The 23,266-nt window shown below is 37.4% G+C and overlaps 1 protein-coding gene across 1 annotated transcript; it reads left to right on the top strand.

The window, feature by feature from the left end:
* On the top strand, positions 1-22,437 carry LOC145769885 (thioredoxin reductase 1, cytoplasmic-like). Its single transcript, XM_082581426.1, has 16 exons — positions 1-150; positions 6,719-6,779; positions 10,846-10,955; positions 11,256-11,378; positions 11,634-11,805; positions 12,104-12,246; positions 12,483-12,598; positions 13,138-13,277; positions 14,546-14,618; positions 15,658-15,766; positions 16,142-16,215; positions 17,240-17,396; positions 18,124-18,231; positions 19,067-19,175; positions 20,124-20,245; positions 20,941-22,437. The coding sequence occupies exons 1-16, from the start codon at positions 52-54 to the stop codon at positions 21,001-21,003; spliced, it is 1,779 nt and encodes a 592-aa protein (XP_082437552.1). The 5' UTR covers positions 1-51; the 3' UTR covers positions 21,004-22,437.
* The last annotated feature ends 829 nt before the right edge of the window (positions 22,438-23,266 follow it).

The raw sequence follows: 23,266 nt of genomic DNA, 5'->3' as shown, positions 1-23,266 counted from the left end.
GCTCACTTAAGCAGTGTTATATTAATATTTGTGTTGACACTGAACAACAAAATGGCAAAAAATGAAGAAGTACAGCTTATGTTGGAAAAATTCATCAAAGACAATGCTGTCATAATTTTTAGTAAAACAACATGTCCATTTTGTAAAAAAGTGAGTCTTTTTAAGTTTATGTAGATTCAGTGTCAAACAGAAGGCCACTAAATGAAAATAAGTATATAGGAAGTGGCTACGTTTACGGCGCCGTAAATACAGCCGTTCCATGCCTTTTTTTTTAATCTTTACGTCGCTTTTACTGCGCATGCGCGCTGGTGCGTATTTTTTTCTTTTTTCACCTTCTCTTTGAAAGAAAAAGTGAATATATAACTTCTAAATTCAACCGTCTTTGCCAAGTGAGTCAGTGGCGCGTGCGATTTTTGTCTGACTCTTACTCCCAAGGATGTGAGTTCGATACCACCAAGAGGTGATTCTTTTTTTAAACTAAATTCTAACCCGAAGTGACTCAATCGTTAGGCTACGCATTTTTGTGGCCGTTCAGTTTAGTTTGTTTTTAGTTCTGACCATCACAACGAAAAAACAGTATATGATTAACACAGCAGAGGTCTAGAACAAGGTAGAAGTGACAAAAAGCGGACGTTATAGGCTAGCGTGCATGATACCGAAACAGGACAATCAGTTTAAAATATGGCACGGCCGTAACACCTTAATAAAATTTTTATAAATTTAGAACGAAGAGGAAAAAAAGGCTAGCGACTTTTTCTAAATTTATAAAAATTTTAGGTGTTACGACCCCAGGTAGCAATAGTCGGCGTGCAGCTGGCGTCATCAGGGCGGCGAGCGCTCACATTGGCGACATCGAAAATCGTTAGCTGTAGGACAGCGTCTCACTGGCAAAATATATCCATCTGCGATCACCAGCGCTGTAAGTCTTGTTTGTAATATGTTTATTTTAACAAAGTCTTAATCCAAGGTGCTAATTTACATCGGCTGGCAATATTGTCGTTTTTATGTCGATTCGATGTTGTTGGACATTGAATCGTTGTTAAAAAGGAGAACTAGGTTAGTTGACATTCAAGAGGAAAACATTTTTGATCATATTTTGCAAAAATTATGCTTCTTTTAGTAATGTCCTTCACATCATTGAAATACTTATTTTATTACCTCGCCGTCATCGTCAACACAATCATGTCGAGCGTTGTTTTTCGTTGCTAAAAAGAATTCTAGGGAGTGGCAAACTTCTTTAAAATCAGCCACATTGGAGACTCTCGTGCGAGTGTCGTTAGATGGTCCCGCAGTTCGTTTTTGTTCTCTTCAATTCATTAAATATTTGGCCCCCCCAAATTTTTTTTCTGTCTACGCCACTTGTTATCAGTTCAGTTGTTTTTTTATTTCTGACCATCATATCAAAACAATACACGTCAACATAGCAAAGGTCAAGAAAAAGGTAGAAGCGACAAAACGCGAACGTTAAAACGTGCTTGTGATCGAAGTAAGTTATTGAGTTGAGAAAAATTTGGCACGGTTGCAACACCTTCAGAAAAATTTAAGATATAAAGAGAAAATAAAAAAATAAAAAATGTTACAAACAAATAAACATATATAGGCTATAACTTTATTAGCCTACATAACTTTAGCTGATATATATATTGAAGATTTGTATGGACAGTTGCTATGAAGATCGGCCATGGTGCGTTATCAAGAGTGCTGATGGTCATATGGGGAACACGTCTTGATGCGTTTAGCTCATAGCAAAGAGCAAGGCAGGCAAAGAAAACCCCACAAAGAAATCCTACCACGGGCAAAGCCATTTCAAGCGCAACGCACCAGGCCTTGCACCACTCACAAAATAGATAGGCTATAACTTGACGACATGAAACAATGACAAAAAACAAATAAATCAAACTAGCAAAAAACAACATCATCATCTTGCAGAAATTCAATTATACCCAGAGAAGTTATGTCTTAAAGATATCAAGCGTGCTTTGATAAAAGTTGCATTGATAAAGCGATAATTTTAGACCCCTGTCAGCTAAACTCGCCACTTCCACCCCGATCCAACGTTGGCTAACGTTGAATTAATGCAAAAATGACAGTCATCGCCAGCTGGGATGTAGTAGTGGTATGTCCCAGTAATAAGTTATGATAAATTTGGGTTACCGTATGTTTTACACGTTAAACCATATTAAAGTGACAAAAAATATCCAATTTGGCATATTACGTTAAAAAAATAGATAAACAATCAGACAATAGCATGACGATCCAGTCCAAGATATTGAAATAAAACAACTGGTTGGAGCGCATGGCCACCGCTTCATCGAAAGATGGAAATTGGTCAAAAAGGATGGAAAAACTTCTGCAGACTCTGTAGAACTTCTGTGGACAAAAAACACAAGAACCAGAAGGCCAGTAGGAGTACTTACAATCTTACTATTTTGCTAATAAATCTACACACATTGGCTAATCATTGTTGGGCAATAAAAAAAAAAAAAAAATATTAGTATGTTGGTGCATGATGTAATACTTAGATGGGATTATTTCAAGGAAGATTTAGCTTGTTTATTTTTGATTTAAAGCCTTTTACAGTTTTACATTCATTTCTTATAGTAGTTGGAAGCTTGTTCCAAACTGTTGGCCCCATGTAGGCTACCGTATTGATTGTTTGCAAGTGTTAATTCTGCAATATATCGGAATATAAGAATTACTTCTTGTTGTTAGGCTACTTGATTGTTTACACATAAGTATATCATTGAATGTTGTGGGAAGCAGCTTTTTTGAATATTTAAACATGAAAGTTGCAATCTCTGTAGTTTTCATGTGGTTAATTGATTTTAAATTATTGAGTTCCATTACATTATAGCGATGTAGCGTGCATGATAGCAAAGCAGGACAATTAGTTTAAAATATGGCACGGTCGTAACATCCAAAAATTTTTATGAATTTAGAAAAAATCACTAGCTTTTTTTCCTCTTTGTTCTAAATTTATAAAATTTTTATTAAGGTTATATATTTAAACTGATTGTCCTGTTTCGGTATCATGAACGCTAGCCTATAACGTCCGTTCTTTGTCGCTTCTACCTTGTTCTAGACCTCTGCTGTGTTTGTCATATACTGTTTTTTCGTTGTGACGGTCAGAACTAAAAACAAACTAAACTGAACGGCCACAAAAATGCGTAGCCTAACGATTGAGTCACTTCGGGTTAGAATTTAATTTAAAAAAAGAATCACCTCCTGGTGGTATCGAACTCACATCCTTGGGAGTAAGAGCCAGACAAAAATCGTACGCGCCATTGACTCACTTGGCTAAGGCGGTTGAATTTAGAAGTTATATATTCACTTTTTCTTTCAAAGAGAAGGTGAAAAAAGAAAAAAATACGCACCAGCGCGCATGCGCAGTAAAAGCGACGTAAAGATTAAAAAAAAAGGCATGGAACGGCTGTATTTACGGCGCCGTAAACGTAGCCACTTCCAAGTATATAATATGTTGTATAAATTTATATATTGTTTGTTTAAATTTGGATTGTAGCGTTCGATCAGCGATTCCTGAGTTTTTGTGTAACATTAGAATTTGCCTTTGCGTAAAATTCTAAATGAGCCAGTTAAGAATTTTCGATCTCTGCAAAAAGAACATTGCATGATATGGTCTTTAATGGCTCTTTTCTTTAAGTCTTTAAAGCTCAGATGCTCCCGTACTCTCATGGTCAAATGTCTGGTGGACATACCAATGTATATACGTCAATGCCGAATCACACAAACATGTAAAACTATATACAACATTTGAGCAAAGAGTCAAAGGCGTCTGGGACTTCAGTTGAAAAGGGTGCAACCTAGTTCGTACCCTGAAAAGACCAAGAGAAAAAATTAAAAAAAGCCGAAGTCGCTAATCGCAGTTTAATAGCACAAAGCCGAAGTCGCTGATTGGAGTTTCCACAAACAACTCAAGGGTTGTTAGGATTAGCGGAAACTGCGGAAAATATTTGCGGAAACTGCGATCAGCGAGGGTTGTAGAGCATAGATTACTCGATGGCTGTTTTTTTCGCTGAAACTTTTCGGTCATTTGTCCAAAATGACTTGAAAAAATTCGATCATTTTTTATTTATTCCTGTCATTTCTAGTCGTTTTTGGTCATATATAGTCAATTGACTATACATTTTTTCGGACATTTTGACCAAATTGACTATATTTTTTTCGGACATTTTGTTAAAAAATCTTTCAATGATCGATAAATGACCGAAAAAAAAACCAGCTCGATGGTTAGAGTTAGGTAAGCGGAAACTGTGGTTAGCGGAACTACAGAAAAATGTTTGCGGAAACTGCGATCAGTTAGGGTTAGAGCATAGATTACTCTAAGGTTGGAGCTAGGGTAATGGTTAGCGGAAACTGGAAAAATGTTTGCGGAAACTGCAATCAGCGAGGGTTAGAGCTAGGGATGGGTAATTCAGAATACCGAATCCAGAAGGATTCGGATCCTAAACTATCCGAATCCAAAACAGCAATAAAACCGGGTAATAAGATTCGGTTTTAAAGATGCGCATAAGTTTTGTGCAAGCTGACAACTTGAGACAGTCAACTGAAAAAAAGTGTGGTTTACTCAACTTTTTATTCGCACTGACACCATCCGCACTTTCAAAAACATTTTTCACGCGTTGTGTGCGCACAGCGCATGCAAGCCATGCATCCTACGTCACTCGCTCGCATGAGCAATCAAAAAACTAAGCGCGCAATTTTTGTCACGTTTTGTACACATGCACAATTCTACAATGTTTTCTTCAATCCACGTGCAAATGTGACGCTGCAATAGTTTGACCGGTGGCGTAACAACATTGAGCAGATGCCCATGCTAAAGGAGTTGGCTCTGAAATATCTCAACATACCTGCCACATCAGCATCTTCCGAGCGATGCTTTTCCAGTGCAGGTTTGACGGCAACTAAGCTGCGTTCCTGTTCAGCGTTGCCGGATGGGGAAATAGGATACCAAATTTAAAAATTCTGGTGAAACTTAGATGTCTTTGGTGCCACGTTTTTTGACCTTGGAACCAGACAAGTTTTGGGTGAAATCTTCCCTACTCAATTATTTTTTCAAGAAATTTTTTTTTGATTTTTTTAGAACTTTTTAGCGAATAATCCCTGCTCGTATAGTAAACGTTTTGCAAAAGGTTTGCGTATGTGTGATGGCAGTGTGTTATGTCTTAAAAACTATTTGTATTTTAGGCGAAGTTGCTTTATTTAGGGTGTTCTAAATATCTGGTGAAATTTTAGTTACTTTTTGGTGCCAAGCAGCTTCCAGCATCTGGCAACACTGCTCTCGTTTGACTGGCAGTCATTTGGAATGCCTTAATGTGTTGCACTGCAACAAACATCTACTTTGATTGTGTTACTTTTCGGTCTAAAATTGCAAATAAACATTGCATGAAATTTTTTACTTTTTGTGTTGCTGGAGTCTGGAAGTTAATAGGATTCGGTATTCTGGATTCGATTTAGTATTCCGTAATAATTCTGGAATAGTGAATTATTCTGAATTGCCCAGTCCCTAGTTAGAGCATAGATTACTCCAAGGTTAGGGTAAGGGTTAGCGGAAACTGTGGTTACCAGAAGCTAAAGAAAAATGTTTGCGAAAACTGCGATCAGCGAGCGTTAGAGCATAGATTAGTCTGTGGTTAGAGTTGGGGTTAGCGGAAAGTGCAGAAAATGTTTGCGGAAACTACGATCAGTTAGGGTTAGCGGAAACTGCGATCAGCGGCTTGTGCTATCTTTTTCTTGATCGTTTCAGGGAGAAAGTTTTTAAATGTTTGCAGAAACTGCGTTCAGCGACTTCCACTTTTTTTAATTTTTTCTCTCGTTCTTTTCAGGGTACGAACTGAGGGTATGAACTGTTCAGGGTTTGAACTAGGTTGCATCCAGTTGAATATTTTGTAAATAGAAAAAACGTACAATCAAATTTACTTTTCATAAACTGTCCGATTTTACGAGCAAACGTTTTAGATTCTTTACCCACAAACAGATTGGACAAGCAATGGTTCACTTTTAACTCATTTTCAGCCTTTTCTTTTTAGTTGGAATTCTCGGAGATAAAGCGACTCAAGATATTCTCAAAGTACAGTTTTGAATAACCATTATTATAGAACATTTGTTGTAATGATGCTCTTTTTTAATATTGAAACAGAGGAGCATCTGAACTTTAGAGGCTTAAATTAAAGTGCCATCAAAGACCATATCATGGACGGAGTGCTCTTTTTGCACAGATCAAAAGTTCTCTACTGACTCATTTAAAATTTTACGCAAAGGCAAATCCCAGTTTGACACAAAAATTCAAGAAGCGCTGTTAATCAAACGCTACAATCCAAATTTATATACGGTATACATTATACAATATACATTACAATTATATATATATAAAATGGACGCTCTTGGCTTATGCCGATTGAGCACTTTACTGGAGGTACCTTGCTATGCATTATGCAAAGCTCACTGCTTGCAGTTTGAGCACTTTGGCAAGGTTAGCAGTAGTACTATTTTTGGTGCTTACATAACACAAATAGGAAAATGTCACAATGGAGGTATATATCTCCATGGCCATACCAGTGTCCCTACCGCACTGAGGAGACCGGAAGGTCGAAACGGTGTGCACTGTCTGCAGTTATATAATATATAAAATTACTGTATATACAAACAGAGTTTAAAGATGTGCTGTTAAGTAGTTGTGACATTTTTTTTTGCTTTTCAGATTAAAGCTCTTTTTGATTCTTTGAATGTTTCCTACACAGCATTTGAAATGAATAATGAAGGTAACAAATACCTTAGCAGTAATAAGGAAGGTGTTTATTTTTTATATACCTAATTGATATAACTCTTTTTGGAAAAGAATGCTATGTATAATTGTATAATACATATTATGCATGTTCAGCATACATTTTTAAATCAACATAAGTAAAGATTCTGCTTGATTTTTTGTTTACATGCTATTTTACTTTGATTTCAAAGTACAGTAGGCTATGCATTGTGTCGCAAACGTTTCAGTCAGCATTTACAACTGTTAACACTTGATACCATATCTACTTGCTAATTATATAATATATCATATGTATTATTTGTAGAACTCATCAAATCACATTATGATTATATATACAGTATACATATAGGTTGTTTCTTATGGCAAGCCCCTTTCACCAAGTCGCTATGCTGAAAAATTGATACAACAAATTGTTTGCTATTTTTTCTTGCACCTGTGTAATAGGGTGGAGTGAAAAATTTTTTTTCTCTCAAATCAAAAAAGAGGGGTTCTAAAAACTTGTCATTTGACCCAAAATCACCATTAAAACTGATTTTGGGGTGTGGCATTTTTAATTGGCCGTGCCACCCGACCCTAGGGGTCGCGACGAGGTCAAATTTCATGAAATCCGCATAACTTTACAACCGTACATGCTAGAAACTTGAAATTGGTCTTAAAAGATTCAAAAATTACATGTTTCTATCTGCTCTAAAAGCAACTTTAACCATAAATGCAACAGAAAATGATTTAAATGAAAAAAACTGATATTTTATCATTTCGCTCTCAACCATAATAAGTATGTACTGTGTGCATTGTGGAATCGTCCATTTTAGAATCTATTACATAGGGGAACAACATAGACTATATTTCAAAATCCATTCACAATCACAATCAATCCTGGAAGAGCACTATGTCATTGTAGGAGAACCAGGCGAGTATTATTTGACCCATGTCACACCTGAGGATGGGAAAGGAAGAACAACTGCAAATACCGTCAATGATGCCATAAAGTACACTGAACTGGGCGACAAACTTGCAGTTGTAGGAACTGATGGTACGGCAGCAATGACCGGATCATACAATGGCTTAATCAGAGCATTGGAAAAGAAGGTAGAACATCCAATGCAGTGGGTGATACTGATATGCCTTCTACACTGCCATTGCGACATGTGCTTGTTGCTATAGACGGGACAACACATAATACTTTCTAAGGAAAGATTGGATCAAAACTAAGTGGTTGTGTGTTGAATTGGCCAATTCAAAAATTCAAACCAATTTCCAACCAGAACTTTCCATTATTGCCCAATAAGGTTGTCGCTAACCTCAGCATAGACCAGCATTATGCTTACAGGATTTGTTGGGAAACTCCCCTTGGTCATGTGGATGATGATTTAGCAATGTTGGAGATAGGGGCAATTTTCCACTCGAGGTGGCTCACACTTGCATGCAGAATCCTGCGGTATTATACTTCAATATCAAAGCCGTCCGCAAACCGGCATACTTTGGCTGAATTTTGCTTAAAGGTATATATATACTTCCACATGGTTTCAAATCAAGCACAAAGATAAAATATCTGATGGGCCAAAGACTCTGTTCGATCTTGTCCAGAGTTGAATCGTACAGTTTCCGTCCAAAAAAGTTAGGGGAATTTTGTTAAAGGTTGTGCAAAGAAATGCATTCTTTGCACATCCGGAGAATATTCTGGTGGGACGGCAGTAAAGAAATTTGCAGAATTGCTGTGAACAAAATATTGGCGATGAGAGGATGTTTACAGCAACATGGAGTCAACATTTCAGCGAATGACAACTTTGAAGGAGGTGACCTGGAACAATCAGATGAGAAGACTGGTACAAATGTTAGTTCCAGTGTGCGTTGGTTTCTTGTCCCTAAACTCAACATCAAGGCGAAGGAGTATTACAAGCTTATCAATCTAAATGACCCTGGGATTTGTGAACCTCCACTGATCAAAGCTCTAAGTCGATCCCCACTTGAGGAGATTTGAGATAGTCCATTGCGCCTTCAGCATCCTTGTTCAGCAAAGAGTTGAACGGCACATAAAGTTGGTGACAGATGCATCATCCTCTGTAGCAAGGTATGACAGGCGTGACAGTTTGATCAGGTAGAAAATTAAATCTAGACGTCTGATGAAACGCTTTGACACAGAGAAACAATTGCTTCATGAACATTGAACAGGCATAGAATACTGAGCAGTGACCATACAGAGTTACTTATTGTTGCTGTACCTTTGAGTTTCATACAATTTGGGTAGAGAGGTAACTCTTTTAAACCATAAACAGACATAACTCAGCAACAACATTACATTTAACATTATAAAAAGCAAAAAGCGAACGTTTTCGGCTAGTCATACAGTCCTTTTCAAGCCTATAAGAAAAATACATTTTAAAAGAAATGCTAAAGAATCATACAGTATCACAGCAAAAATATGGTCAAATCTAAACATTTGAGAAACTGCCTCGCTCACACAAATTGATAACTTAAAATTACACAGCACAACGGGTCAAGTATTTGAGAGGTAAAATTAATTAATTGTTCAGAAAATTTTCTTTTCGCTTTTTGTTTTTTATATCATAATGTTAAATGTAGTGTTGTTGCTGAGTTATGTCTGTTTATGGCTTTGAGTTTCAGTTCATCAACATGCCTGAAGTGTCAAATGGCTGTGTTCTATATTCTTGACTGGGCTATACATTCATTTACAACTTTAGGTCAAGAAATTTGTTTAATTCCCACTCTCCTATTTCTAAAAGTGCTTTTTTTTGCATGCATTTCATCAACTCACAATGCTTGATGCTTGTTTAATACAAATATCAGTTTTTTTTTGATAAAACGTTTTCTGTTGCACTTAGGGTAAAAATTGCTCTTAGAGCAGATAGAAACATGTAGCTTCTGAATCTTTTAAGACCAATTTCAAGTTTCTAGCATGTACGGTTGTAAAGTTATGCGGATTTCATGAAATTTGACCCCGTCGCGACCCCTAGGGTCGGGTGGCACGGCCAATTAAAAGTGCCACACCCCAAAATCAATTTTAATGGTGATTTTGGGTCAAATGACAAGTTTTTAGAACCCCTCTTTTTTGATTTGAGAGAAAAAAATTTTTTCACTCCACCCTACTGTGTAACAAATGTTTTCAAGTGCTCAGAGATATATTGTAAATGAAATTACTTAGTGCAATTTAAAAGCCACACTGTTTTGTTTTTACCATAAATGGAATGTCATAATTAATATTGCTTTGCAGTTTTACTAGCTTACTACCAGTTATGAACTATTTGTCATGGAATATAGTCGTGAATTTCTTTAGCTGTTCGCAATTTATTGGAGACCTGGTTTGTATGACTGGAACATAATTCCTAAGTCACAAGAAATGATTGAACTATCATGATCTTCTTGTTTAATGCTGATTTCTACTTGCAATGTCTGGCCTCTAAGCTCCTTTATTTTTTTGGCTACCAAGCATGGCCTACCAGAGCTTCTTCCTGGCGGCTAAATTCTGGTGCCTAATAGCCAAAATAAAAAAATTGCTAAAAGTTTGTGTTTTCAAAAATTTGTTAATTAATATCGTGTGTTTGCATTCAATCAGGCCAGAACAAGGCCCTGAAACATATTTGCAATTGTATTTAAATGCACTGCTTCCCCAGTAGGTGTATTGTAGTTCTAGTCTTAATTTTTTTATAAGGCGACACTCAGACATATTGTGAAACTTTTAAATTTTTATGACCAACATTTTTCTTTGGTATGTAAGAAACTTTGGCTTTGCCTTGTTTGCGGAAAATTTGCGAATTCGAGTGAAGAGAAAACAGTTTCACTTACAAATGCAAATGGAGAAAATGAAGATTGAATATGAACGAAAGTGAGCCATGGCCACCAGAGCTTAGAGGTCTGAGTGTACAAATTATAAACTTCAATTTTTAAGGCACCAATCGAACAAAAATGCAATATGCCATATTTGAGTTTCACCTTTGTTTTGGATTATCAGTGGTGTGACTGTGTGTCTTCCTCCTGTTGGTGGAATTGAAATCTAAAAACAACTTTGTTAATGTAAACATATTTTGAAACTTTATGTTTAGAAAACATGGAGCAAATTCAGTCTGTTTTGCAAAAGATATCTGGGCAACGAACTGTTCCCAATGTTTACATCAACGGTAATCATGTGGGAGGCCACGATGACACTGTCAAGGTACGGTACAGTAGACTATTATGCATATATAATAATTGCATACATTTTTGTTTTATTAGGTATTATATATATTAATTTAGAAAACACTCCACTTTATTGCATGGAAGCAAGCCCACCACGTCCGCTTCATTGTTACTAGCTGTGAGTAATAAGACCTAGCCTCTTTCTCATTGCAGGCATACATCAGCATTTCAATAGTCAAATTTGGTTGTGAAAAAATTAGCTAGCGTAAATCATAGAATTTCCACCTAAGCAATTGATGCACGCAAGTTACACCATTTAAATATTTTATTAATGCAGGCCCACGAAGAGGGTAAGCTCCTTCCAATGATAAGTTCAAAGTATGATTACGATGTGATAGTGATCGGGGGTGGATCTGGAGGCTTATCTGCATCTAAGCAAGCAGCACAGTTGGGAAGAAAGGTATTGTTGCTTGTAGAGCTTATGTAGTTGTGATGAATACAGCAATAGTATGTTGTTTTTGTGGCTTGTTATAACCATTATACCTAGGATTGTTACACATTTAACTACTTACGATGGTAACAATGCTCTTATTTTACCAGCTATTTTTTTGCATTATGGTATTTCAAGTTTTTTTATTATAATAATATCTTGACTTTTTTTGGGTTCATCACTCATCAGTATGCAATTTGTTGTGATGCAATCAATATTTTCCAGGTTGCCGTGTTAGACTTTGTGAAGCCGACTCCAAAGGGCACTTCATGGGGCCTTGGTGGCACCTGTGTCAATGTCGGATGTATTCCCAAGAAACTCATGCATCAAACTGCACTGCTCGGAAAAGCTATCAAGGAAGCCAAAGCGTTTGGTTGGTCAGTGGACCACGATACTGGTGGGTGAAATATCATTTCTTTCCTTCACAATGTAGATATTAACGACCTGTTTTAGCCTGATGCTGCGAGTTCGCTGTGGTGATAGCGAATTGCACCAGCTTTTGCAACACAGTTTCCTAGTCATGTTCTATGACGAATGGCGTTGAAGTCAGTGAGTCGTTCGTTAATGGGGCTTTTCTGTTTGGCTTGAGGCCGAACCCCCGCGCTGCCAGTGCCAGGTGACGCATTTCCTTCATTTCACATTCGCTAAGTTCTTTCTGTATCCGCAACAAACCTTACCTATGCCATTATGTTTAGTAAAATTGAACTGGGAAAACATGGTGCAATGCATTCAAGATTATATTGGATCTCTCAACTGGAGTTATCGAGTACAGCTGCGTGATCAAAATGTTAATTATGTCAACTCGTACGGTGAATTTGTAGATTGCCACACAATAAAGGTTTGTTGTTCTTTTATTGTTTTTTTTTTAAACAGCCAACCTCTTTCTCAAACTCTCATATCTTTTCTACAGATATGAATTTTTTTACATATGTATCAAAATATTTCAATAGACTTTCACAATTAAAACTTGTAAAACAAACTGCAAATCTGTAGTATTTGGAAGTGCTGTGTTTTAAAATTGATCAAAATAAGCCCAAAATCCATGAAATGTTAACTTATATTTTCTAACATTAGGCAACTAACCGTCGTGGCAAAGAAACCACAATGACAGCTGAGAATTTTATAATAGCTGTCGGAGAAAGGCCCAGTTATCCAGACATACCTGGTGCGAAAGAGCTTGGAATCACAAGGTATTTACATCATATTTCCACAGAACAGGTTACATCCTCGTGCAGAGGTTAATAGAGTTCACAGTAAAATAATAATTTTTTGGAAAACAATCTATTTGTATCACATTTCATATTGTGCCATTGCACCAACCATGTATAATAACTGATATCAAAACAATATCCAATTAGCTCAGAGTTCAGAGGCCAAACCCTAATACTTGTGCCTGATGGATTTAACACTCACATGCGTTGAGATCTAGATGGGGCATGTCAATAAAAGTGAGGAAAAATGAATTCTTGTTTTATTCTATAACTATTCCACAAATAAAAAGCTCTATCGTCCACTGGGAATATTCAAAACGTATCCGCTCTTTCGTTTACCTGCTAAAGTGTTAACGTTATTGTAATTGATACAGAGAAACTTTCTGATTACTTTGTCACGAGTAAAATTAATTGAACCACGAATTTCGACGTTGAAATCTTCTTCAACCATTTTTTCGGTGATCATTCTGCAATTCTGTACACATCAATCCCATTGACTATTGTGCTTATTTTGCCAGTGATGATTTATTTTCACTTCCATACTGTCCTGGGAAAACCCTAGTGATTGGAGCATCATACGTTGCTTTGGAGTGCGGAGGCTTTTTGAAAGGAGTCGGCCTTGATGTTACAGTTATGGTCAGATCCATTTTCTTGAGAGGTTGGTTTGAACTACTGTAATTCCACACAAATGTTAGCGTGTGCTTAATGTATAGTGATGGTAATTTGTGGTGTTAACCTGCTTATCAAGGCCACAGCGTAATCAGATTTAACTACCGCCCTTCTTTCGCATGCCACAGTCTTAGATTTGTTTATTCTTTGAAGTGAAAGAAATAGAAATGTTCATTGCTGTACGGTAGGTGAAGCTAAACTCGTGTGAGTCGTGTCACTTTTCCTGCTGGTGCAATGACAGATTTCCGTCATCTGGATGCCATTTTCCAAGCTACGTTTAACAAACGGTTATCTAAAAGTTATTTCAACGGTATGTTCAATCACTAATCAGTGCTTGACAAAAAGTGCAGAGTCACTAGGCCGTGCTTAACGTGTATGAGCTATTGAATGCCACTGGTTGCAACACGCCCCGTAATACCAACAAAGCTATTTCCATGAAAGTGAGTAGGCAGCTGATAGATTTCGTAATCTCGATGGCCATTGTTGATGGCACTCAATGCTAAACCTTAAACCTGTGCTCAGGTTACACTTTTCACCGGCCAACAAATTAGTTGTATTTACATTGATTTAACGTTTACAAACGTTGAACCAACGTAAAACAATGTTGTCAAGGTGGATGCTTGTGCTTGTCGAACCTGCAACAGGCTAGGGTGGCAGCTGACATAGATGACCTTACAGGTCTTTCGTTGCCATCCTGTTGTGCTGATAGACACTTAATTTGTATGTACTTTTTGTTTGTTTATCGCCAGCAAAACAATAAACTGAACTGAAACTCATATCTGTTTGAATGTCAATGTAAAGATATTTTTGTTTGTCCACATATATATATCATATTGCTACATTTGCTTGTAGGCTAGTATTTTTTTTTCGCTTGTATCTGGGAATTGTGGATTGGTATTGGATTTTCTGCAGCATGACTTCAGATATTTTAAAGTAAAAAAACAAATGGGTTTTCACACGAAAGCGACTTTTTAGAAAAACGTTATTTTAAATATTTCTTGCTACGTGATGTGAATATGATATTTGCTGAGTAACGCCTAGCAAAGATTTGCTGCATAATGACCATGTAAGAATCGCTGAGTAATGGTTGAATTATATCATTTGTTACAAAGCTATTTTCGTCCTCTACGCGTCACACATTCCAATGACTAGGCGTTTCTTAGCTTCGATTATTATGTAACTTTTTGCAGCTTGCTCTCTTTCATAATAACACTTGTTCTTGCGTTTACAAAACCTAAAAACGTTGTGTTTTTCTAGGTTTTGATCAACAAATGGCCGATAAAGTTGGCGAATACTTGGAGAACAATGAAGAAATCAACATTTTAAAGAGGTAAATGCATTGCGCATTGATGTCAACTTGTTAGCGTGCAAAAAAATATTGAGATATGCTGAGTTGTTTGAAAAGGTGCTCTCTTTCTGTAACCATAAATTACTTGTTTTCGTTTGCACACTTTTATAATACCTACCAATTCTTGCATCTACTGTAGAGTAGAACTAGTATGGCATACATTTTACATGCATACAAAAATACAGCTCTTTTTATTGATAGTTGCTTTATTTCAATACCAAACCCTTTGCAACTACAATTTCTTTGTCAACAACCGAGCGTAGACTCCGGTAAAGAACCATACCATGCAAAGATGCAAATACTTTATGGAAGAATTTTAAGTTTTCAATGTTTACTAAACTGGAACAGCCAAGTTATATCAAGTTAGACACTTGCCAGTAGATAATGGTACAAATACGTTAATCAATGTGCGGATTTTAGTGATGTCTTGTGCGTTTCTTTGATCATTACCGTGTAAGCTGTTTTTAGAACTAAGCTAACGTTAAAGTTTGTCCCCAAACACGTTCTATTACAAGCAAATCATTAACCAGAATATTGCAAGACCGTTCGACTTGATTCAATAACCAAGCTGACACTCAGTCGCATGCAAAATATGTGCTTTTTACATTGATGTAACGTTTGCGGACCTTGATTCAATTTAAAAAGTAGCAGTTTCATTAGCTGGCTTGCACCCACTGCCATAGGGATTCATTATGCAGTACCTGGCCATAAAATTAGTTAATTGAGCGTGTGCTCCTGTCCAACAATATCCGTCCAACAATAACAATATCCAATACATTGACTCTTAATGGCTTGGCTTGTATCGGTTATTGAAAAATACATGAACTGTTCATTTGAGATGGAGATAGAAACCATTTGTGTGATATAAATCTTTTGCTGTATTTTGGTTTTCAAACGTAATTGCAAGTAGAAATATTTTTTAACGTGCACCGGACGCGACGCATGCTATAGCGTAGATAGAACAAAAAAACCAATTTCTTTCTAAACAGTTTTTTTTTTTAAATTGTTTAATTTTTTTTAGTTGCATTCCCTTGAAAGTCGAAAAGATATCTGACGGGGAGCCAGGATTGTTGCGGGTCACAGCAAAGAACACCACTACCCAAGAAGAATTTACTGGGGAATATAACACGGTATGCGATGATTCTAACTTGTACTAAGCTGTATGTTTCCAAGATACTTGTCTGTTTTTTTTTTATTATACAAAAACTCGAAGCTGAGATTGCCTACTGGCAACTTGGCCTTATTCGCTCAAATGTTTCACGGTGATTTTTGTCAAGTTATGTTTATACCTAGGCTGATGATCAACAAGTTTCTTTTGCGCGCGAAACTTCGAAGTATTATGTCCCATCTTTGATATATACTGCTCAACAGTTCAAGTATAAAGACATTTTCCACATTTACCCCATTGATCTGACCTGATGCTCCAGTTTGTCGTTGTTTTTGATAAAAACATTGAAAACCTTATTTCTGCGAATTGTTCAATGTTTTGCTTTTATTCTGTTTAGGTCGTTTTTGCCATTGGCCGCGAATCTGTGACAAAAACCATCGGTCTGGAATCTGTTGGCATCACGACTAACAAGTACGTGCTTTCTAAACAGCAAATGCACTTTTTCTTTGTCACAGTCGATCATCAGACTTGGCAGAAAAAAAAAGAGTAATTTGTGACCTGAATTCGTTTACACTGTGCTGCGTGGTCTACAGCCAGCAAATCATTTTTTTTTTCACCGATTCAACGTCTGAAAACGTTGCATCAATGAATGTAACAAGACTGGTTTTCTATCTGGTCTATTGTCAATGTGCGCTGCAAACGACGAAATATGATTAAAAAAATATGTCTATTTAGTGAAAATATCAACACAATATCCACCCACCGTTTATCAGGACACAGTTTCCTGTTCAGTTTACAATGCTAGGAAATGTCGTGTTGTCATATCGAGGAAGCATAAGTACATAAAGAAAGCAGCTTTGTAATGAGTAATCCTTCCTGTCTTCTTCCTCTTAGCCTCTGTGCTGAAAGAGGATGCATCCGATTCATCCTTTTTCATTTATGTTTTTCCATATTCACAAACGAAAAAAACTAAATAGCTCTTGCATGAAAGCCACTTGTTTTTGATAAGGTTGTCACGAAAATCTGTAGAAACGATACGCATATTTCTTTTCGTCCTATTCTATTCGTCCGTCCCGTTAGCTCAGTGGTTACGCGCTCGGCTCAAGATCACGCGGCGCAAGTTCGACTCTCGGGATGTGCGCTTAAGCAACGTATTCTAAGGACTGCTCTCCATTCAGCGGCACCTAGTGAATGGAATAATTCCCCGGTATCAACACTTCAACAATCGGAAAACTTCACTCTGCCAATCTCGGTAACCGGCCCTGCGTCAAAAGCCTCTACAAATATGCAGAACTACCAGGAATAACCAATTAAGGCTTTGTCAATCCGAGGATAAAGATTCAAAAACCAAACCAACCAAAACCTCTTGCATTTCACATTATTACAACTCTTTGTCACTGTACGTAGCTAATCAAAAGAACTTGCCGCTTCTTTTCCCATCACGTCACAACTTTCCGCTCCACTGCATTCATGTTCAAACATAACTCATGTTTAGGAAAGGGAAGATATCAGTCAACGATTGTGACCAAACGTCGGTCCCGAACATTTACTGTATTGGAGACAATCTTGAAGGGAAACCAGAACTGACGCCTGTCGCCATCCAAGCGGGAAGATTACTGGCGAAAAGACTTTATTCCGACTCCAAAGAAAAAGTATGGACAGTTTGGAATAGCCAATATTTGTTGAAACCGCATATTTGTGATTGTACTTTCTTGGAACACTATATTGTAGAATTGAATAGATTTTGTTTAAAAAGTGAAGATTATTTCAGGTTTCAGCACATAATTATGCCACACATGCTATATTATTCCCACTGGTTTTGTTTGATTTCGATAATGGTGTGAGCTTACATTGTCGTTCCTTTCATGTTGTCGTATACAAGCCTGTGTAAGTGTGTATTGTGTAAGGTGGTATATACTTGTGGAGTGAGCAATTTTTCCAGTTACCAACATTTTGCCCTTACACGATATTGTGGAAATTTGGCTCAAAAAAACGTTTTTGTAAAAATATGCACGAACAGAATTGAATTCGAAAACCCGCAAACCCCTCCTAATGCACTAAGGCCGGTTTGGAGCTCGTGTGGGCTCGTGCGGAATGGCCCGTTTCGGTGAGTCCGATTCGGTGAGTCCGATTCGGTGAGTCCGATTCGGTTAGTCCGATTCGGTGAGTCCGATCCCTCAACGGTTTTTTTTTCAATTTTTTTTTTTAAATTATCGGGTACCGTAGTCTAATTATTATTGCCGTTTTAGGGTTAGGGGTTAAGGTTAGGGGTTAGAAGTTAGGAACTCACCGAATCAGACTCATCGAATAATAGCAGACCCAGGCTCGTGGCCTTTCAGAACCCTTCTTTATATCTTGTATTTTAAATTACACCGACAGTGCGATTATGCTGGCGTTCCTACCACTGTTTTCACGCCCCTTGAGTACAGCTGTTGCGGGTTTTCAGAGGAATCGGCTATTGAAAAGTTTGGAGATGACAATATTGAGGTGAGCCTTTGCCTACTGTCAATACAAATGTCGATCGATTATTATTTCGATAAGTTCAAGTTTGCCTTAGATTTCTGTTCTCAACGAACGCAGTTGCCAACCCAATTATGTACCCAGACAACAAAATGTCGTCTGAAAACATTAAATCAATGTAAAGATGGCGGATCTTGCTGTTTGCGTAGTGAGATAACGTTGTAAGTTAAGTTTGTAGATTTGACTATCTGCTGGTAATATAAAGCAGCTTATCATCGCAACTGAGAACTTGACACGTTAGTGTTATTGTATGAAGTCCTGTCCGAAATCACTGAATGCTTTTTGTCGAAGAATTGACTTAGTGGTTGTTTGATGCATTTGTGGTTTAATCTTGCACTTCTACTGTTCACATGATACTACGTTTTATGTTAACGATAGCTCGTTTTTATAGCTATGCAGTGCATCCCACGCAATATTGCGCCACTCTCAATTCTTTGCTGCGCATTCGACGTCCTAGATAAAAGAAAAAATGCATCCTTTTTATATTGCAAAGATGTAAAACATACGGATTTTGCTAGCTTAAAGGGATACTAAAGGAAAAACCTGACTTTGCGATTTTCCACGTTCTTTGTGTTTAACATGCTACCAACAAATGCCAAAAACAAATTTTTTTTGGTAATTTTTTTTGAAATGTATTCTTGAATGTTCATTTTACTCATTTTAATGCTTAATTCCCGTTTGAAATTTTTATTTAGTATGCCTTTAAGTCAGCCTCGTATCTGTTGCCCATCCACCGATTCTGAACAAACCTACGCTAATGCTAATTGCTCCTTCGAAATCTTTAATTGTAGTTTTCTTGCAGGTTTATCACAGCAACTTCTGGCCTTTGGAATGGACTGTTCCAGCCAATGACGCCAACATCTGCTACGCGAAAGTCATCACCAACAAACTCGACGATGAACGGGTCATCGGTGAGTCGCGACTTTGAATGCTGATAGTTTCATCGAAGAAAGATAATTGAGTAATAAGTTGTGGAGGACATCACGAATAACTTATTTTCTAAAATTTGGTAATTCTAATTTGGATCCTGTCCAAAGCAAGTTTATTTTAGTCAATTGATATCGACAACCGATCTATCTATCACTACCGTGCAGTTCTAGGGTTAAGGACCAGCACAATCGTAGACGGTTGCGTGGCGAAAGGTAAAAGCGATTGACCAGTGTTCGAAAGGTTCTGGGTTCGACACCTATCAAGAGCACGTGCCTGTGTGGTTTCAAGAAACTTGGGCATGATTTTTTTTCTGACAGTCAAGTGAAAACGAAAACAAAGAAAATAGTCCTATCAGCAATATCATTTTCTATAGTCACTCATGGCCACCTGGAGATGCGGCCTGATTTGTCACATTTTGCAGATTTTGATTACAGCTACTGTTAGTGTTTAACTGACATTTTTTGAGATGTTTTTACTTTTTGCGGTTTCCTAATGACATAAAGCTGTTTTGTTGCCTTGGGAAAGCAGTAGCAAATGAGAAAAAGTAAGTTGAAAAACGCAAAATCAGACTGTTATTGAAAAATTAACAGTCTGACTAAAATCTTCGAAATCAAATTTTCTTTGTTTTTCAACATGTGATGATGTTAAAACCTATTGTGTCATCTGGGGAAAAGAGTAAAGAAAGCGTAGAAATCTAATTTTTAGAAAAATTCATTTAAACGTTCGCCCAAAGTTAGAAAAACCTGGAAATTTCTGCAAAATGTGACAAATCAGGCCGTATCTTTAGGTGGCCATGAGTCACTTTACAAGAAAACTTTTTTGAAGCACACCTCTTTTGGGAGTTTAAACACTAAACAGTGTTTTCTTCTAATGTGAAGAAATACGAAATCTCTTGAAAAGATCTTTTGTTTAACTATTGTATCGTGTAGGGTTGCACTATCTCGGTCCCAATGCGGGCGAAGTGATGCAAGGGTTCGCCGCTGCGATGAAATGCGGTCTTACGAAGAAACTCTTGGACAGCACGATAGGAATTCATCCTACAACTGCTGAGGTATGTGGTTCTGCAAGATTTAACAATATGTTATGGTTTAAACATACCAACACACCTTGAAACCTACCGCAGCCTTCTTTTGTGAGATCTGAGACTTCTACTAGAGAAGAAGAAAAAGGCTTTTCATTGCCATTGCAGGCCTCTAAGCTCCCGGCGGCCATAAGCGCCAAGTAGTCGTTGAATGACCCCCGAAAGGCCGAAACTACCTCGCCGGTAAGCCATGTTTGGTCGCTAGCTTCCACGAGCCAACATTTCTTCACTCCGTTGGGATTGCAAACTTTTTTTCTCTCCACTTGAGCTCTTCTTCACTCGCATTCACAACCTTTTTTTCATTAACAAGGCGAAGTTTTGCACACGCCGACGGGAAATGCTGCTTCGTAAAAGTCTACATCTATTTGAGAAGCAGTGCGTTTGAATACAACTGCTAATATGTTTCAGGGCCTTGTTCTTACCTGAGTGAACGCAAAAACACGATATAGTTATGGTCTAACGGATTTTTAAAAACACAAATTTTCAGTGGATCTTTGGCTGCTGAGCGTGAGAATTTGGTCGCCTGAAAGGAAGCTCTCAGGCTATGCTTGGTCGCCTGAAAAATAAAGGAGCTTTGAGGCCTGCGTTGTTTTGTTGTTTTTATTTTACATAAAAACCTTACGATTCATTTCGATAACAACTCATTTGTTGACGATTTTTTTCAGGTCTTCACAACTTTAACAGTTTCCAAGCGTTCCGGTGCTGACGTAGTCCAGTCTGGCTGCTGAGGTTAAATCCCACTGGTCGCAACTAAGTAACATTTCCGGTATTTGTTCGTCATTTTACGTCGTTTAACGGTCAAAATGACGCAAATAACGGAGGTCAAACTGCAGTATGAAGGTTTCGTGAGAAAACTGTTTTTTTAATTTAAGGTTTTGATTTTCACGACTCTGATCTTCTGACCGCTTTTGTTTTTTTCATCATTCTGTGATGGAATGCTTCGTTGTCAGCTGTCTCGTCATACTGCAGTCGATCTGTTACTTAGTTACCAGTGGGAGGCTCTTGTGTTTTTTTGTGATGATCAACAACTGTTTTCAAACAAAGCAAACGAAATTTGGTTTCGTAAAAACTTTGCAACGGATGTTTTACTAAAGGCAAGCCCGATCAAGAACTACGTGTTTTTGTTCGGACGCGTCAAATTGAATGAATTTTCCTGATTACAAATACAGTATTGTAATGTTCGAACGGAGTGCTTCATTATTTAAACTCAACTTTCTGTGAAATTTTACATATTTGTGTTAAATAAAAAACGGATGAAATTTCAGTGCCAATAGAATCCTTTGAAAAAGTTCTATAAAACCTTTTTTGTTTTGTTTTGTTGAACCAATGACGGTTATGCCTCAAGCCAATCCATTTGGTAGGAATAGCCCGATGAAACACGAGTTGATCATTTTGTCTTATTGCCAACGTTTCGTTCTCACCGATATTTTTCACCTTGCACCGTCGAGATATGAGATCGTTCAAACTCATCATCATAATCCATCGTCGGTTTGTTCCCCACTAGTGGGGGTGGCCGGTGGCCAAACTGGTTGACCGAAATAATTTAAGCCTGGTTTGACGTTACTTCTGCTTGCCCAATGCCTAAAACCCAAACTGCATCTGGGTAAAGTAAGATAATGTTGTAGAAAGTTGTAGAAAATTATTTGTATACCATTGGTGCAAGGAGGCCTAGTCAATTTCATTATGGCTTTCGTAGCCACTAAGGTCTGTCTTAGGCGGTCACACAGAACCTTTTTTCATTAAAGCGCAAAGATTGTTTTTATTTTGTTGTTTACGTTCATTACGTTACGTATTTACGTTATTACGTGCATCACGTTCAATTTTCGAAGGTTGCTGAACAAAATGAAAACGTTATTTTCCGTTGTACATCTTCACGTTTTTCTTCCATGTTTTTCCTTTAGCGTCTTTGTGAAAAACCTGACCATTTTAGAATTTCTTTCGTTTATTTAATCGCTTCAAATCGTGATCTGCTTATTGAAAGAATCTTAATAATGTTCCTTTCGTAATTTACATCAATAAATTAACGAATCCGGCAGCAGTGTTGAAAAACTATGTAGACTGGAACCTCCAGTAACTTCTTTTTTCATCACAGAATGATTTTGTTTGTTTTATTTTTGCCTTTTCTCATGATAAATCGACCAATGAAATTCCATTTTGCATCACGTTGTGTTTGAACTTGTATTCTTGACATCTTTACTCAGTCAAAAACTTAGCCTTTTTCGCATAGCTTCTGTGGGCTCGGTGGAATTTCGTAGACTAGCGTGGATTTCGATTGTGAGTATATTTGTCAGATAATGTTGCTATTTTGCACGAACTAAATAGCTTTTTAGCGTGAAATCGTAAGTCTTTCCTGAAGACTACACAACAGAACAACTTTTTAAAACTCGGCTGAGAAGTCAGAGATTGTGGAAACCGAGTTAACAAAGACAGTAAAACTTCTCAATTCGTTACATTTAACGGAGTATAAAAGAGTGACAAGTCAGGCGAACTGACCAATTACGCAAATAGATAAAATTTTATAACTTGAATTCATGCTTTTAATAATAATGGTTGTTAGTTTATCCTCAACTGATAAAGCCTCTGATAAGTTATTCCTGGCAGTTTCACATGCTTGTAGGATGTAGGTACAAAATTTCAGCTTTACACCAATTAAGTCAAGGTAAAACCCTTCAACGACTGGACTATATCCTCAACTGATAAAGCCTCTGATAAGTTATTCCTGGCAGTTTCACATGCTTGTAGGTAGAGGCATTGACGTCATGTCCGGTCACCGAGGCTAACGGACTAAAGTTTCCGCTTGTCTGTGAATTATTCCATCAACTAGCTCCCCGCTACTGAATGCATTGTTAACCGCACACCTGGAAAGTAGATCCAGCGTTGGTTGATCTTGAAGTTTTTTTGTTCACAAAGACGGCTCCTTACCCAAATGAGTTATCTTGGTGGACACTTGAACGGTAAGGTAGTGAACAAATCGACTGGATGCGAGCTTAC

Source organism: Aplidium turbinatum, chromosome 5, assembly GCF_918807975.1.
Source record: "Aplidium turbinatum chromosome 5, kaAplTurb1.1, whole genome shotgun sequence".
NCBI lineage: Eukaryota > Metazoa > Chordata > Ascidiacea > Aplousobranchia > Polyclinidae > Aplidium > Aplidium turbinatum.
The sequence above is the reverse complement of the archived record's forward strand: the minus strand, read 5'-3'. Positions and strand labels throughout refer to the sequence as shown.

Excerpts from the sequence above, each read along its gene's own strand:
- LOC145769885 (XM_082581426.1), top strand. The coding sequence starts at position 52 with ATGGCAAAAAATGAAGAAGTACAGCTTATGTTGGAAAAATTCATCAAA. Across the intron at positions 151-6,718 it reads CATGTCCATTTTGTAAAAAA|ATTAAAGCTCTTTTTGATTC; the intron begins GTGAGTCTTTTT and ends TTTGCTTTTCAG. Across the intron at positions 20,246-20,940 it reads TTCATCCTACAACTGCTGAG|GTCTTCACAACTTTAACAGT; the intron begins GTATGTGGTTCT and ends GATTTTTTTCAG.